General features: G+C 43.0%; 1 protein-coding gene across 1 annotated transcript in view; it reads left to right on the top strand.

Moving 5' to 3' along the window:
* adam19a (ADAM metallopeptidase domain 19a) overlaps positions 1–18,730 on the top strand; it is a gene marked incomplete in the record, with an annotated part of 166,688 nt that overhangs the window by 20,168 nt on the left and 127,790 nt on the right. Inside the window, 1 exon segment of the mRNA XM_029759770.1 lies at positions 13,120–13,205. Within this exon segment, the coding sequence (XP_029615630.1) occupies positions 13,120–13,205 (86 nt within the window).

The raw sequence follows: 18,730 nt of genomic DNA on the forward strand, positions 1-18,730 counted from the left end.
TTTTTTGTCCATTAAAATAACATAAAATTGATCAGAAATACGGTGTAGACATTGTTAATGTTGTAAATGACTATTGTAGCTGAAAATAGCAGATTTTTTTATGGAATATCTACATAGGCATACAGAAGCCCATTATCAGCAACCATCACTCCTGTGTTCCAATGGCACGCTGTGTTAGCTAATCCAAGTTTATAATTTTAAAAGGCTAATTGATCATTAGAAAACCCTTTTGCAATTATGTTAGCACAGCTGAAAACTGTTGTGCTAATTAAAGAAACAATAAAACTGGCCTTCTTTAGACTTGAGTATCTGGAGCATCAGCATTTGTTGGTTTGATTACAGGCTCAAAATGTCCAGAAACATAGAACTTTCTTCTGAAACTCGTCGGTCTATTCTTGTTCTGAGAAATTAAAGCTATTACATGCGAGAAATTGCCAAGAAATTGAAGATCTCGTACAACGCTGTGTACTACTCCCTTCACAGAACAGTGTAAACTGGCTCTAACCAGAATAGATAGAGGAGTGGGAGGCCACGGTGCGCAACTGAGGAAGAGGACAAGTACATTAGAGTGTCTAGTTTGAGAAACAGATGCCTCACAAGTCCTCAACTGGCAGCTTCATTAAATAGTACCCGCAAACACCAGTCTCAACGTCAACAGTGAAGAGGCGACTCCGGGATGCTGGCCTTCTAAGCAGAGTTGCAAAGAAAAAGCCATATCTCAGACTGGCCAATAAAATGAAAAGATTAAAATGGGCAAAAGAACAGACACTGGACAGAGGAACTCTGCCTAGAAGGCCAGCATCCCGGAGTCGCCTCTTCACTGTTGACGTTGAGACTGGTGTTTTGCGGGTACTATTTCATGAAGCTGCCAGTTGAGGACTTGTGAGGCGTCTGTTTCTTAAACTAGACACTCTAATGTACTTGTCCTCTTGCTCAGTTGTGCACCGGGGCCTCCCACTTCTCTTCCTATTCTGGTTAGAGCCAGTTTGCGCTGTTCTGTGAAGGGAGTAGAACACAGTGTTGTATGAGATCTTCAGTTTCTTGTTGTGCAAAGTTTAATGTCTTCTACATTTTTTTTGTTATTTTCTGTTTTACAGCTTTGATGCTCTGGAGCCTGGTGTTGTTGTCGCCAAGGAGCATTCGGACTCAGTCGAGACCAGGTTTCAGCTGCTGCGCAACGCTGACATCCTTCCTCCCATAGATGGTCTGCCTGTACAAGCACCACCTCGGCTGGACACAGCTAGACAAACTTATCTTTTTGAGAAGATCAGGGAGTTTTGCGACAAAGAATCAATGGACATTACATGCCCTGCACCAAAGTCAAGGGCAGGACAGAAACAGGCTCTCCGAATATAGATTTTCTTCTTCATGCGTGGCTCGGACAGACCAGTCATCAGCACTATCTGCAGTGCCTCTATTCAAATGACTCTCTCCTAACACACACGCCATACTGTACGTTGCTGCTACTATTTTTTTATTTATCCCGCTGCTCAGCCACTTTACTCCTGGTTGTATGCATATACAGTGGGAAGAAACAGTATGTGAACCCTTTGGAAATACCTGGATTTCTGCATAAATTGATCATAAAATTTGATCTGATCTTCATCTAGGTCACAACCAAAGACAAGCACAGTCTGCTTAAACTAATAACACACAAACAATTATACGTTTTCATGTCTTTATTGAACACACTGTGTAAACATTCACAGTGCAGAGTGGAAAAAGTATGTGAACCCTTGGATTCAATAACTGGTTGACCCACCTTTGGCAGCAATAACTCCAACCAAACGTTTTCTGGAGTTTCCGATCAGACCTGCACAGTTCAGCAATATTCTTGGGATGTCTGGTGTGTACAGCTCTCTTGAGGTCATGCCACAGCATCTCAATCGGGTTGAGGTCAGGACTCTAACTTGGCCACTCCAGAAGGCGTATTTTCTTCTGTTGAAGCCATTCTGTTGTTGATTTCCTTCTGTGTTTTGGGTCGTTGTTCTGTTGCATCACCCAACTTCTGTTGACCTTCAATTGGTGGACAGATAGCCTAACATTCTCCTGCAAAATGTTTGATAAACTTGGGAATTCATTTTTCCATTGACGATAGCAAGCTGTCCAGGCCTTGAGGCAGCAAAGCAGCCCCAAACCATGATGCTCCCTCCACCATACTTTACAGTTGGGATGAGGTTTTGATGTCGGTGTGCTTTTTTTCCTCCACACATACTGTTGTGCGTTCCTTCCAAACAATTCAACTGTAGTTTCATCTGTCCACAGAATATTTTGCCAGTAGCACTGTAGAACATCCAGGTGACCTTTTGCAAACTTCAGACTTGCAGCAATGTTTTCTTTTGGACAGCAGTGGCTTCTTCTGTGGTGTCCTCCCATGAACACCATTCTTGTTTAGTGTTTTGCGTATCGTAGACTCGTCAACAGAGATGTTAGTGTGTTCCAGAGATTTCTGTAAGTCTTTAACTGACACTCTTGGATTCTTCTTAACCTCATTGTTAATTCTGTGCTGTGCTCTTGCAGTCATCTTTACAGGAAGGCCACTACTAGGGAAAATAGCAACAGTGCTGAACTTTCTCAATTTATAGACAATTTGTCTTACCGTGGACTGATGAAGATACTTTTGCAACCCTTTCCAGCTTTATGCAAGTCAACAATTCTTAATCTTAGGTCTTCTGATATCTCTTTTGTTCGAGTTATGATTCACATCAGGCAATGCTTCTTGCGAATAGCAAACTAACATTTTGTGAGTGTTTTTTATAGGGAAAGGCAGCTCTAACCAACGTCTCTAATCTCATTGGTTAGACTCCAGGTTAGCTGACTCCTGACTCCAATTAGCTTTTGGAGAAGTCATTAGCCTAGTGGTTCACATACTTTTTCCAACCTACACTGTGAATGTTTAAATGATGTATTCAATATTGACAAGAAAAATACAATTTATGTGTTATTAGTTTCAGCACACTATGTTTGTCTATTGTTGTGATTTAGATGAAGATCAGATGAAATTTGATGACCAATCTATGCAGAAATCCAGGTAATTCAAAAGGGTTCACATACTTTTTCTTTCCACTGTAACTACGACCTCTCACTGACATGGTTATTGATATTGTTCTACATACTGTATATTATTTAGTTTTTTCTCTACTGGCATTGACACTTGTTATTTATATTATTTATATTGACACTATCTATTTCTGATATTGCTACTATGCAAGTAACCATCTGGCTGTATCGTTGACACCTTCGGTAGAGACACATCCACTTAGCTAGATGTGGCTGGGGGATATAACATTTCTTTCACATGACCCATCAATTTATACAAGTGTTTCTGGGTAAGAATCATCTAATATTTATTAAATATTTGTATCTGGACACTTTCTTGGAATATGTCGTTATTGTAGGCTACTACTTTTACCACTTTTAGTCTTAATCTTTACTACACTGTTTAGCACATGACCTCACATGTGAATCCTTAAAGAGATGGGTGGGGTTAAAACTTAAGAGGTTGTGAACAATGCTGAATGGGCATAGACAAAGAAGAGCTCTCCAGTAGGTACCAAAACATTCAAGGGCCATTTTCTCAAAAGTGGGGTTACAAGTTTATCATCTTTCAAAGCAGAATTGCTTTCACATTGTTCCTTAAATGCAGTGTATGATATACCATTTTGCAGTTCTGTGTATCTGCTTTTATATAATGCAAAAAAACACAATTTCAAATGTTGCAACATAAGACCGGATCAAGGTGATCAGTCACATATGTGAAGAGAAACCATCCTATCCTGTCTGTCCTCCTCTGTGACCTTCTCGTGGACACTATGTCAAGAGGAACCATCCGTTGCTTTTTTTTCCCATGGTTCACTTGGTTTCTTCCTTTTGTTCGTCTCAATCAATGTGGAAAAACAACATGGAGGTAAATTCTGAGGCGAGAAAGGGGGATGGGAAACAAGGGTGTGAGAAAGCAAGAGTTTTCTCCTTCATCAGTACTTTAGTTTCCTAATGGCTCTCCCAAGTCCTAAGTGTGCATTAGTGCCAAAAGTTATTTGGTGAGATTTTGTCCATGTGTTTACTTAAACCGTATTTGGCATTAGGTATTTTATTAGGATCCCCATTAGCTGTTGCAAAAGTAGCAGCTACTCTTCCTGTGGAGTAAAACAAAATAATGAGTTCTTAGTAATGTATTTTAGTTCTTAGTAATGTATTTTAGTTCTTAGTAATGTATTTTAGTTCTTAGTAATGTATTTTAGTTCTTATTCATGTATTTTAGTTCTTAATAATGTAATGCAATGAGAATACAGCTTTTTTTTAAATTGCAGTTACGTATTTGGAAAAGAATGCACTGGCGAAGTTAGCTCAACATCAAACATTTTCCTATGATGAGCTCATGGTTTTAGGCCATTTCTATCTTTTATATTTTCCCAACACCAGTACATGTACAACCTACAACACTAGTACATGTACAACCTACAACACCAGTACATGTACAACCTACAACACTAGTACATGTACAACCTACAACACTAGTACATGTACAACCTACAACACCAGTACATGTACAACCTACAACACTAGTACATGTACAACCTACAACACTAGTACATGTACAACCTACAACACCAGTACATGTACAACCTACAACACTAGTACATGTACGACCTACAACACTAGTACATGTACAACCTACAACACTAGTACATGTACGACCTACAACACCAGTACATGTACAACCTACAACACCAGTACATGTACGACCTACAACACTAGTACATGTACGACCTACAACACTAGTACATGTACGACCTACAACACTAGTACATGTACGACCTACAACACTAGTACATGTACGACCTACAACACTAGTACATGTACGACCTACAACACTAGTACATGTACGACCTACAACACTAGTACATGTACGACCTACAACACTAGTACATGTACAACCTACAACACTAGTACATGTACAACCTACAACACTAGTACATGTACAACCTACAACACTAGTACATGTACAACCTACAACACTAGTACATGTACGACCTACAACACTAGTACATGTACGACCTACAACACTAGTACATGTACAACCTACAACACTAGTACATGTACGACCTACAACACTAGTACATGTACAACCTACAACACTAGTACATGTACAACCTACAACACCAGTACATGTACGACCTACAACACTAGTACATGTACGACCTACAACACTAGTACATGTACAACCTACAACACTAGTACATGTACGACCTACAACACTAGTACATGTACGACCTACAACACTAGTACATGTACGACCTACAACACTAGTACATGTACAACCTACAACACTAGTACATGTACGACCTACAACACTAGTACATGTACAACCTACAACACTAGTACATGTACAACCTACAACACCAGTACATGTACAACCTACAACACTAGTACATGTACAACCTACAACACTAGTACATGTACAACCTACAACACTAGTACATGTACGACCTACAACACTAGTACATGTACAACCTACAACACTAGTACATGTACAACCTACAACACCAGTACATGTACAACCTACAACACTAGTACATGTACGACCTACAACACTAGTACATGTACAACCTACAACACTAGTACATGTACGACCTACAACACCAGTACATGTACAACCTACAACACTAGTACATGAACGACCTACAACACTAGTACATGTACAACCTACAACACTAGTACATGTACAACCTACAACACTAGTACATGTACAACCTACAACACTAGTACATGTACAACCTACAACACTAGTACATGTACAACCTACAACACCAGTACATGTACGACCTACAACACCAGTACATGTACGACCTACAACACCAGTACATGTACGACCTACAACACCAGTACATGTACGACCTACAACACTAGTACATGTACAACCTACAACACTAGTACATGTATGACCTACAACACTAGTACATGTACAACCTACAACACTAGTACATGTACAACCTACAACACTAGTACATGTACAACCTACAACACTAGTACATGTACGACCTACAACACTAGTACATGTACGACCTACAACACTAGTACATGTACAACCTACAACACTAGTACATGTACAACCTACAACACTAGTACATGTACAACCTACAACACTAGTACATGTACGACCTACAACACTAGTACATGTACAACCTACAACACTAGTATATGTACAACCTACAACACTAGTACATGTACAACCTACAACACCAGTACATGTACGACCTACAACACCAGTACATGTACGACCTACAACACCAGTACATGTACAACCTACAACACTAGTACATGTACGACCTACAACACTAGTACATGTACAACCTACAACACTAGTACATGTACAACCTACAACACTAGTACATGTACGACCTACAACACTAGTACATGTACGACCTACAACACTAGTACATGTACAACCTACAACACTAGTACATGTACGACCTACAACACTAGTACATGTACGACCTACAACACTAGTACATGTACAACCTACAACACTAGTACATGTACAACCTACAACACTAGTACATGTACGACCTACAACACTAGTACATGTACGACCTACAACACCAGTACATGTACGACCTAAAACACTAGTACATGTACGACCTACAACACTAGTACATGTACAACCTACAACACTAGTACATGTACAACCTACAACACTAGTACATGTACGACCTACAACACCAGTACATGTACGACCTACAACACCAGTACATGTACGACCTACAACACCAGTACATGTACGACCTACAACACCAGTACATGTACGACCTACAACACCAGTACATGTACGACCTACAACACTAGTACATGTACGACCTACAACACTAGTACATGTACGACCTACAACACCAGTACATGTACGACCTACAACACCAGTACATGTACGACCTACAACACCAGTACATGTACGACCTACAACACCAGTACATGTACGACCTACAACACCAGTACATGTACGACCTACAACACCAGTACATGTACGACCTACAACACTAGTACATGTACGACCTACAACACTAGTACATGTACAACCTACAACACTAGTACATGTACAACCTACAACACCAGTACATGTACGACCTACAACACCAGTACATGTACGACCTACAACACTAGTACATGTACGACCTACAACACCAGTACATGTACAACCTACAACACTAGTACATGTACGACCTACAACACCAGTACATGTACGACCTACACATTTTCTCTGAGCACGCTTTCTTTTTACTTCCATCTAATCAAGCCCTTGTCTGAGTGGACTAGAAGAGGGCAGGAAACAACCCTGACATACTGTACCGCACACTTTACTTCTCCATACACACACAGACATAAAGCACAACCAGCTGTACTAACAGCAGTAATAGGAGACATTTGTCTGCGTCACAAATGACACCCTATTCCCTATATAGTGCACTACTTTTGACAAGGGCCCATAGGGTTCTGGTCGAAAGTAGTTCACTATATAGGGAATATGGTGTCATTTGGAATACAACCATGAACAAGCTTGGAGAGAGAGAGAGAGAGGAGGCAGACATGAAAGATTATTTAACCCTAGAGAGATTCCACACCCTGTAACTAGAGATTATTTAACCCTAGAGATATTCCACACCCTGTAACTGGAGATTATTTAACCCTAGAGAGATTCCACACCCTGTAACTGGAGATTATTTAATCCTAGAGAGATTACACACCCTGTAACTAGAGATTATTTAACCCTAGAGAGATTCCACACCCTGTAACTAGAGATTATTTAACCCTAGAGAGATTCCATGCTCTGTAACTAGAGATTATTTAACCCTAGAGAGATTCCATGCTCTGTAACTGGAGATTATTTAACCCTAGAGAGATTCCATGCTCTGTAACTGGAGATTATTTAACCCTAGAGAGATTACACACCCTGTAATTGGAGATTATTTAACCCTAGAGAGATTCCACACCCTGTAACTAGAGATTATTTAACCCTAGAGAGATTCCATGCTCTGTAATTTATTACACACACACACACACACACACACACACACACACACACACACACACACACACACACACACACACACACACACACACACACACACACACACACACACACACACAAACACACACACACAGTAATTGAAAAAGCCTCAACTGAGGTCCCTTTGAAAGTGTTGCCTGCGAAGAGAGACAGAGACAGAGAGATGGAAAGAATAGAAAGGGGAAAAGTGGTGATTTGTTGACTGGGCGCTGGGCGTTCATTAACCGCCCCGGAGCCTTCGTCTAGCTGCGGTCCATCATTTTGGGGGGCAATAGTGATGGAGGACCCCATTCCCCCTCCACTCTCTAATGCGGTGTGCGAAAGCCATTACGCTGGGTTAATGATTTCTGCAGAGAATATGCCTTTAATGACAGAGCAGGGGAGTCGCTGTGGCATTTCTGGAGCTTGGCAGCCTGGCACAGTATATTCCTACTGTATGCTGTTGCTTGTGTGACCGACCTTGGGTTTGAACACTGGGTCTCCTGCGTGCTAGAAGAATCTGTTAGCCCACTGCGCTAAAGTGTAGGTATTTGTTTGGGGAGCCAATGCACGCTTTCTGGTCTCGGGAAAGGTTACTTGATTGTGCCATAGCTTAAAATGTCTTGGTTTGGAGTCTGACGTCTGGTTTTTATTCAACCAGGCAATTTTTTATAACATATGTGCAACTTCCTGTACAAGCTAGTTTTACAGTAAGACAGGATTTGCGGAAGGTGGATTTCTGGGCACTCATTTTTAGTCATTTCCTTCATTTGAAGTGTTTCGCCTCAGCAGTTCAAAGTGGTATTCTAGAAGGCATATCTAACTGCTTCTGATCATACCTTTGTCACTTAGATTTCCCTAAGTGCCTCTGCAGAGAAAAACCAGGCACTAAGACAGATCTGGGAAGCACTCACAGACGCAACACATCCCACAGCTGATCAATCAACAGATCAATAGTACATCTATGGTCATTAGAGGTCCATTTCATAAAGCCCCAAAATGGAGTCGGTATTAACCACCCTGAAACTGGTGAGGCTGCTATAGAGCTGCAGTGTGGATGTTTCTGGAGGTTTATCTATGGGAGGGGAGAGAGAGGATATGGCTGGGGTGGGTGTTGGAGGGGAGAGATGGGTGAGTCCCTACTGTTTTTGACAGATCAGAGGTCTGGTAGTCAGGTCACAAAAGGAGAACAAAAACAGACCCCATCCAGGCAACCAGAGGGATGCTCCGTGTAGACTTGCGTTCAAGTACTACTTGAAATCTTTCAAATACTTTGAGCGTTTGTATTAGTCTGCCTCGATTGGACAGATATTGGTTCCTTTTGCGCCAGGCAAGCTCAATCAAACCCAGATAAAGTATTTGAAGTGATTGTCAATACTATTTGTTACCCAGGTCGGGTGCTCCGTGACATTCCTGTCCTGTTCCACTCAATTGTATTTCACCTTCCCAATTCTGATGGCGAAAGACTCAAATGTTATGGTGGTAATACTTCCCTGTAGAAGGTACAGGGAAAATACTGCTGACATTTATAGAGTCCTCTCACTCATATCAGTTATTAATTGGTGACCTTAACCGGGAGCGAATCATTTGATCTGAACCCCCCTTGAGGTAACACAGAGGGGATTATCTGAATTCATATTTTAAAAAGCCAAAGTCGCCTAGTGGGTGAGCTATGATATCCACCAACCCCACACTAAAAACCCTGTGTGGCTCACATACAAATCCCCCCGCAAAGCTCTGACTGAGTAGGTGTTATGTAGAAATACACTGTGGAGAGTGAACATATTCCGATATAAGAGGCTGTTAATGGATGTCCATCAGTGGTTAACAAGGTGTTTTGAGACCGTTTGCAGTGTGGTTTGGATGTGCTTTCAAAAGCGGTACCTGACACAGACGTGGAAAGAGGTTCAATACAAAGGCACTCTCTCTCTTGCTGGGCGGCCATTGTCTTTCTCAGAGAGCCCTCGACCCAAAAGCCACTCACTTAAAGGCAAAAATGCACAATTATGGCGACTGCGGGGGTAGAGGGCAGGGTATCTGGTGTTTGCAGCTTCGCCATCATGGACTGGTGCCTCGACTTAATTACACACACCGGGAACTTTGTATTCAAATCAAAGAGTGTTGATTAGTTGTCTGTGTAGAGACTTGCCAATGTTATCTGCTTCAGGGACAACAGCATCAGCACAGCAAAAAACATTAGATGTTTATCTCTGATTCAGAATGACTGGGATGTGCATGATAAGGCTGAACATAACATACTTAGGTCTCATCACGCCAAGTGGTGCAGAAAGCTCCCACAACAAGGCCTCACAATAGCGATGTCTTAAACCTCTCATTTTCTGATCAAGCACCGGCTATTTCCCCATCTAGACAGGAATCATTCAATCGGCGATCTCTCTCTCTCTCTCGCTCTCCCTCCCTCCCCCCTCTCTCTCTCGCTCTCTCTCTCTCTCTCTCCACACCCACACCTCTCCTCTATTTAACTGCCACAGTGACAGTGTTGATTTTGTATTGACCATAATGCAGCATAATGATAAGCCTATTTATTTCCATGCGTCTTCTATGCAAGGGTTCTTGTTAATGACCCGGCACCGCCTGATTGGCCCCGGCGGTGACTCATTCAATCAGTAGGCCAGAGATTGAGCAGACGATAGTTGTGGGGCTAGACTCAGACAAACGAGGGGTCTATCCTCACCATGCCCAAGTTTGTTCCTTTTCATTTCCTGGAAGGATGATTCTGGGTTTGCATCCACAGGCAGGGGGGTTCTCTCATTCAGTGGTACATGGAGGGAGAGAGGAGAGGAAATTACAGGAAAGGAAAGGAACTGAGAGGAGAGGAAAGGAAATTACAGGAAAGGAAAGGAACTGAGAGGAGAGGAAAGGAAATTAGAGGAAAGGAAAGGAACTGAGAGGAGAGGAAAGGGAATTAGAGGAGAGGAAATGAAATTAGAGGAGAGCAAAGGAAATCAGAGGAGAGGAAAGGAAAGTAAATGAGAGGAGAGAAAAGGAAAGTTAATTAGAGGAGAGGAAAGGAAATGAGAGGAGAGGAAAGGAATGGAAAATACATGATAGGAAAGGAAAGGAGAGTAGACCTTGATTTCTCAGCTGATACAATGACCCTTTGAATAAGACATGAATGTGTCTGTTGATGTTCAGCATACAGCACGAACATGACCATGACTCACGTTACAGAGAATAGCTACCTAGGTTATAATTATAAAGAACAACACATATATTGTGTCTTTTCTGACAGTAGTACACTGGCTTCGCACAAAATGGCACCCTATTCCCCATAGCAGTGTATCCCAAACTCGGTCCTGTACCCCCACCCCCCCTAGCACTACACAGCTGATTAAAATAATCAAAGCTTGATTATTAGTTTATTATTTTAATTAGCTGTATAGTGCTAGGGCAAAAAACAAAACGTGCACCCGGGGGGACAACAGAAGTGTTATTTTGTGGCCTCTGATTGGGCTAGAGATTCACTGGATGTAATGTAGTCATCATGTCAAGTCTCTCTCTCCGTCTCGCTCCGCCCCCCAAAAAATGGCTGTTGACCATCTGCAATCATCATCACGGTTTAAGTGGAGGGAGGAATGTTTGAGAAGGCAGTGGAGAGTTATTATATACAGTTTTAGTTCAAGGTCGCTGTTTCTTATGACTACAACAATCTTGACTGTAATTAATTTGTTCTCCAGTTATAATTCACGTGTTGTGAGTCTGAACCTTGACTCGTTCTGAACCTTGACTCAGTGTGGACCTTGACTAATTCAGCACCTTGACTCATTCTGCACCTTGACTCATTCTGCACCTTGACTCATTCTGCACCTTGGCTCATTCTGCACCTTAACTCATTCTGGAGCTTGATATAGTTTGGACCTTGACTCATTCTGGACCTTGACTCATTCTGCACCTTGACCTATTCTGCATCTTGACTCATTCTGGACCTTGACTCATTCTGCACCTTAACTCATTCTGGACCTTGATATAGTTTGGACCTTGGCTCATTCTGCATCTTGACTCATTCTGCACCTTGACTCATTCTGCACCTTGACTCATTCTGCACCTTGACCTATTCTGAACCTTGAAATAGTCTGGACCTTGACTCATTCTGGACCTTGACTCATTCTGGACCTTGACTCATTCTGGACCTTGAAATAGTCTGGACTTTGACTCATTCTGGACCTTGACTCATTCTGCACCTTGACTCATTCTGAACCTTGAAATAGTCTGCACCTTGACTCATTCTGCACCTTGGCTCATTCTGCACCTTGACTCATTCTGGACCTTGAAATAGTCTGGACTTTGACTCATTCTGGACCTTGACTCATTCACATTCAATGCATTTTTTTTCAAGGGACTTTTCCTCTGTGGATAGTCTGGATGAAATGCCCTCTGCTAGTTAGTCGTAGGCCACGGCACAAAGGCAACACAGAGCATTATGGTTGCATACCAAATACCCTCCCCTGCTACCCACTGTCATCCACAAGCCGTAACCACTCTTATAGTTACCCTCATTCAAAACATCTAAAAAAAACGGAGAACAAACAACCTTAATCTGAATTAATTAGCCATTTATAGATCAGTAAATGAAACAATCTCTGGAAACCTCTATATAACTCCTTTATAACCTTCTTGAGAGCCACAACCCCTCTGTTTCCCTCTTATTGTGTGGTAATGAATCTGTCTTGCTCCTCATTGACTTCCTGTTTGGTAATGAATCTGTCTTGCTCCTCATTGACTTCCTGTTTGGTAATGAATCTGTCTTGCTCCTCATTGACCTCCTGTGTGGTAATGAATCTGTCTTGCTCCTCATTGACTTCCTGTTTGGTAATGAATCTGTCTTGCTCCTCATTGACCTCCTGTGTGGTAATGAATCTGTCTTGCTCCTCATTGACCTCCTGTGTGGTAATGAATCTGTCTTGCTCCTCATTGACTTCCTGTTTGGTAATGAATCTGTCTTGCTCCTCATTGACTTCCTGTTTGGTAATGAATCTGTCTTGCTCCTCATTGACCTCCTGTGTGGTAATGAATCTGTCTTGCTCCTCATTGACCTCCTGTGTTTGTGTCTTTGACAGGAGAGTTAAGGGGACAGACAGTGACAGCACAGTGGATCTCTCGTGGATGCACCAAGAGAGAAGATGCTGGGACTGCCGCAAAACAGGTCAGTCACAACCATCCATCAACGTCGCTCCAACCTTCTCCTTGCGTTCCTCTGGCCTCTCCACAAAGTCCACATACAGGACATATTTTGGCTGTGTGGGACGTGCTGAGCAGCTTTCTAAGTCACTTGGTATTTGGGATTTGCAATCACACATAACTGTAAGGTTGGTTTATATGATGTAATCGTTATGCAAAGGTGCCTACGTTGTCTTCCCACATAGACAACCTCCTACACACACACACACACACACACACACACACACACACACACACACACACACACACACACACACACACACACACACACACTAGGCAGCTCTAGGAGGAGTACTGCTGAGAGATAATAAACCAATATGTGCCCTTTAGAAAAATGATGTGGAGTAAATGTAGTATATTTCATCATATTATACAATACTGTTTTATTACGGGTTATAATTGTTATTTACAGTACTGCTCATTCACCAAAGGTTGGGCCATTCCATTTTCCCTTCCAACAGCAGATTGAGGAAAGATTAACAATGGGACATTTACGCTGAAGTTCAGCTGGTTCATAAAACTCTCCCATGGAACAGTTGCCTGTCATCTGCCCCGCAGGCAGCAGGAACTGAGGAAACTGCTCCTGTCAATGAGCCGAATGTCTGACATCGTCTGTTTGGCAGTCTGAATGAACTATTATTCAGGTCTTATTCAAGACCATGTCGAACAGGCAAAAAAACACTGTAGAGCTGTCTTGAGTTCTATGGCACTTTCTATGGCAAGTTTTCTTTGGCCATTTTTTCTATGGCAGGTTTGTATAACTCAGTTAAGTCTTGAATGCACTCCGAGTCAATGTGGGTTTTGTGTAAAGATCGACTTGAACACGAACTAAATCCGTCTGAACGTCTGAATCCATCCGTCACCGTTGGCGTTGACCAATGTTGCAAATCACCACAGAACTATTGGTCCTCCTTTGTGCTCTCCTTAAATGGAATGTTGACTGTGAACATGGTCACTATTGGCAACCGGATCGTCTTGCAGTCGTCTGTGGACACAGACAGACATACAGAAGAGAGAATTAATGCCCGATCCAAAATTCTCTCTCTCTGTCTCTCTCTCTCTCTGTCTCTCCCTCTCTCTGTCTCTCTCTCTGTCTCTCTCTCTCCTCCCATCCCATCCCCTCTCCTCTCCTCTCTCTCTCTCTCTCTCTCTGTCTCTCTCTCTGTCTCTCTCTCTGTCTCTGTCTCTCTCTCTCTTTCTCTCTCTCTCTCTCTCTCTCTCTCTCTCTCTCTCTCTCCTCTCCTCTCTCTCTCTGTCTCTCTCTCTGTCTCTCTCTCTCTCTCTCTCTCTGTCTCTCTCTCTGTCTCTCTCTCTCTCTCTCTCCCTATCTCCTCCCATCCCCTCTTCTCTCCGTCTCTGTCTCTCTGTCTCTGTCTCTGTCTCTCTCTCTCTGTCTCTCCCTCTCTCTCTCTCGGTAGTTCTGTTTGCGCTAATAATCTGTGTCACTCTGACATTTCGGCTGTTATATTATGGTACCAACGTGTCGAGGTGGATGTGATGAATATGAAAATATCAAAATACCAATTGCATGTACTTGCACCTCTGCTCTTTGTTTGGGGGATGGGGGGGGGAGCTTAAGTTGACCTTTATTCAGAACAAGACCTCACACACCAAACACCACTCTCTTTCTCCCCCCTCCCATCCAGCCCAACAAACGTTTTGGAAGCAACTGTGGCAGATGTGACTGCGATTAACCGTCCATGGTCTCATGGGGTGGGAGAGGGATGAATAGAGCTCTATGTGTATCTCGTACATTTCCATGTAGTTGGCTGTGGCCACGGAGAGAGGCATGTGGAGATGGCAGAGGGCCCTATTGTAGGGGAGCAGATGGCCTCGCTTGGCCTGGTGCTAGCCAGGGAGAGGGAGAGGCCTGGTGCTAGCCAGGGAGAGGCCTGGTGCTAGCCAGGAAGAGGGAGAGGCCTGGTGCTAGCCAGGGAGAGGCCTGGTGCTAGCCAGGAAGAGGGAGAGGCCTGGTGCTAGCCAGGAAGAGGGAGAGGCCTGGTGCTAGCCAGGGAAAGGAGGAGGCCTGCTGCTAGCCAGGAAGAGGGAGAGGCCTGCTGCTAGCCAGGCAAAGGAAGAGGCCTGCTGCTAGCCAGGGAGAGGGAGAGGCCTGCTGCTAGCCAGGGAGAGGGAGATTGAGATAGAGGGAGAGCTCCAGGCATGGCTAGCTGCCTTCTCCCAGGGCCTCCAGTCAACAGATGAATTGTGGGTCCTGGAGAAAACAACAAAGCATACAGCAACACTTTATATTGCATAGGGTGGAAGGCAAATTTAAGATGTTTATATGACAGGTGGAAGGCTAATTTAAAATGTTTATATTGCATAGGGTGGAAGGTTTATTTAAGATGTTTTGCCCAAATCTCAGTACTTGAAAAGGTGGAATAGGTAGACGCAATGTGGTGGTCTGTTGATTCCTTTCAGATCAGTGATCACAAAACCCAGCTAATCACTCTCCTACTCTCTACAGAACTCCTCCACCTCCTTCCTCCACCTTCCTCCTCCCATCCCCTCCTTCCTCCTCCCTCCCCTCTTCCCTCCCCTCATCCTCCCTCCTTCCTCTTCCTTCCTCCTCTCCTTCTTCCTCCTTCCTCTTCCTTCCTCCTCCCCTCCTACTCCTTCCCTCTCCTTCCTCTTCCTTCCTCCTCCTCCTTCCTCCTCTTCTCCTTCCTTCTCATCCCTCTTTTCTCCTATTTCCTCCTCCTTCCTCTTCCCTCCCCTTCAATTCAGGGGGTTGTAATCTCTGGATTTGATTCAGGGGTTTGTCATGGAGGGCATGTCTGTAACTTCTAGACAATGACACTTAAAGAAATGATTTGTTAGAGAAACTCTTTATTGTATCTCTTCAAGGTATTACCAAGAATCCTGTAACTAAAGAGAGTAGCGCATTCTGTTTGCCAGCAATACTTTGACATAAGGTCGCCGAAGTCGAGTGTTTGTTGTGCACGCCAGTTACTAAAACAATGGAACTTGTTAACAATGTTAATGGCGTATATAAAGCTGCCCATTTTTTAAACGTACATGCTCTAGCAATGTGAAATATATTGTTAGAATAAGAATCGAAGTGTTGGGAGAGAGAAATCCTATAATTGAACCTACCTGATGTTTGTCTGGAGCTACGGGCTGTTTCCTTGTTGAAGTGCCGGTGCACATTACGCATGACTTTGCGAGTCATCGAGGAACATTTGTTGGTTGATGGGAATTACCAAAGTTATTAATTATCCCCAGGCGTTGAATTACTTCATGAAATGTGTATGGTGTGTCTTAAAGAGGAAGTTATGGCACAAGTTCTTGAAGTGTGGGTTTTATGTAAAACTGTTGTTTATGATGTTATGTGTACATGGAAAATTATGCATTTATGGTTTAAAATGTGTTTTGGGGATATCATGAAGAAACATTCCAAGAGGAAGGGAGTTCCTGGAAAGAGTTCTTACGTGCTCTGTTGACCTTTTGCCTGGGAGGAGAGCAGGCTTGGTAGGTAACAGATTGGCTAGGGTAGAGCCATACCTGAGTTTTGGTGCCTGATTAGTTTATACTGAGAATATCTTTAATTTAGTGATGGGAAAACAAGTCTTTCTGAAGGCTTTGGCGCTGCTTTCACCAAATTGTGCATAAAAACGGTTCATTACTCTGAGCTTCATTATCTGTTCACAAATCACATTACTGACATTTGCTGGTCAGCAATAAATAGCAACGTGGGCTTATCAGAGACGTTCATTTTTTCTACACTGTTTTTTCATTTTCCTCAAAACTCTGTGGCGAAGCGGTAAGTCATTGGCTTTAGTAGCCAATAATCAGTAGGAATAACAGGTACTTCATACCATACTAAATACAACAAATGATTTGAACAAAAGTGCAGAATGTGTGGTTTCACATTCAACAATTTTCTAAATATTATGCCTTCAACCTCATACCTTCACGTCCATGGCTGTTCCATAGTCCCTTACTCTACCTGCAAAGCAACCAATCAAGTGGAAGGTTTTGTCCAAAATCCCAACTGTATTTCTAAGTACTGTGTCCAGTAGAGGTCGTTGGTTGAAAGCAGCTTGGAATCGAAGAAACGGAACCACGGTGAAATCAATGGGGATCTCGCATTTTGACGGGCTTCTGATAAAGTGATGCACGCATCGGCACACTGCTTCGAAGTTAACTGCTTAGCGATTTTGACAGGTGCCTCGGAGATCCTGGTATCAAATGTAACATCCCTAATTGTAGCCCAAAAACTCTATATGGATTTGATTCATTGGTGTTAGTTAATACTGTAGGTACTTCCCTATATAATTATTTGGTGTAGTTCAGTTATGTGGATATCTTCGGTTTCAGTATGAGTTATGAGTGATATTATTTTCTTCAGACAAACAGTTACCAGATGTGTATTGAGTGGGTGTTGGACAGCAGAAATCACACTCCCACAGAAAGAGTTCACAGCTGTGTATAATTTCCAACATTGTCCGTCTTTCGCAACACTATTTGTTGTTATAGCCGCAGCACTCTGTCTCAACTCTCCAACCTCTCATTCCTTCTCAGAGAAAGAGAACGTTATCACAGAGGCCCCTCCCTCCCTCCCTCCCTCCCTCCCTCCCTCCCTCCTTTTCATTAGGTTTTCTCCTCCTTCGTTTCCTGAGCTCTGCAGCCTCACATGTCTCCCTTCTGATTAGATTGGGTGGTGCGCGCGCCCATCTCTCACCCCCGTAAACAAGCAGAGTAAGAGACATCCGAAGACAGGCCTGACATTCACCCGACTGCCCACCGCGGTCAAGTCCCCCCGCAGGGCACAGATGACTTTCAATGATCCGTAGGCTACACACACACACACACACACACACACACACACACACACACACACACACATACACACACGTACACACACACACATACACACACGTACACACACACACACGTACACACACACATTACCATGTGTACACACACACACAGTATTCACACACACACAGTATTCACACACACAGTATACACACAGCACACACAGTATACACACAGTACACACACACACACACACACACAAACACACACAAACACACATTACCATGTGTACACAAACACACATTACCATGTGTACACAAACACACATTACCATGTGTACACACACACACACACAGTATTCACACACACAGTATTCACACACACAGTATACACACAGTATACACACAGCACACACAGTATACACACAGCACACACAGTACACACACACACACACACACACACACACACACACACACACACACACACACACACACACACACACACACAAACACACATTACCATGTGTACACACACACACACAGTATTCACACACACAGTATTCACACACAGAGTACACACACACACAGTATTCACACACACAGCACACACAGCACACACAGTACACACACACAGTATTCACACACACAGTATACACACAGCACACACAGTACACACACACGGACACAGTATACACACACACACACACACACACACACACACACACACACA

Source organism: Salmo trutta, chromosome 8 (genome assembly GCF_901001165.1).
Source record: "Salmo trutta chromosome 8, fSalTru1.1, whole genome shotgun sequence".
Classification (NCBI taxonomy): domain Eukaryota; kingdom Metazoa; phylum Chordata; class Actinopteri; order Salmoniformes; family Salmonidae; genus Salmo; species Salmo trutta.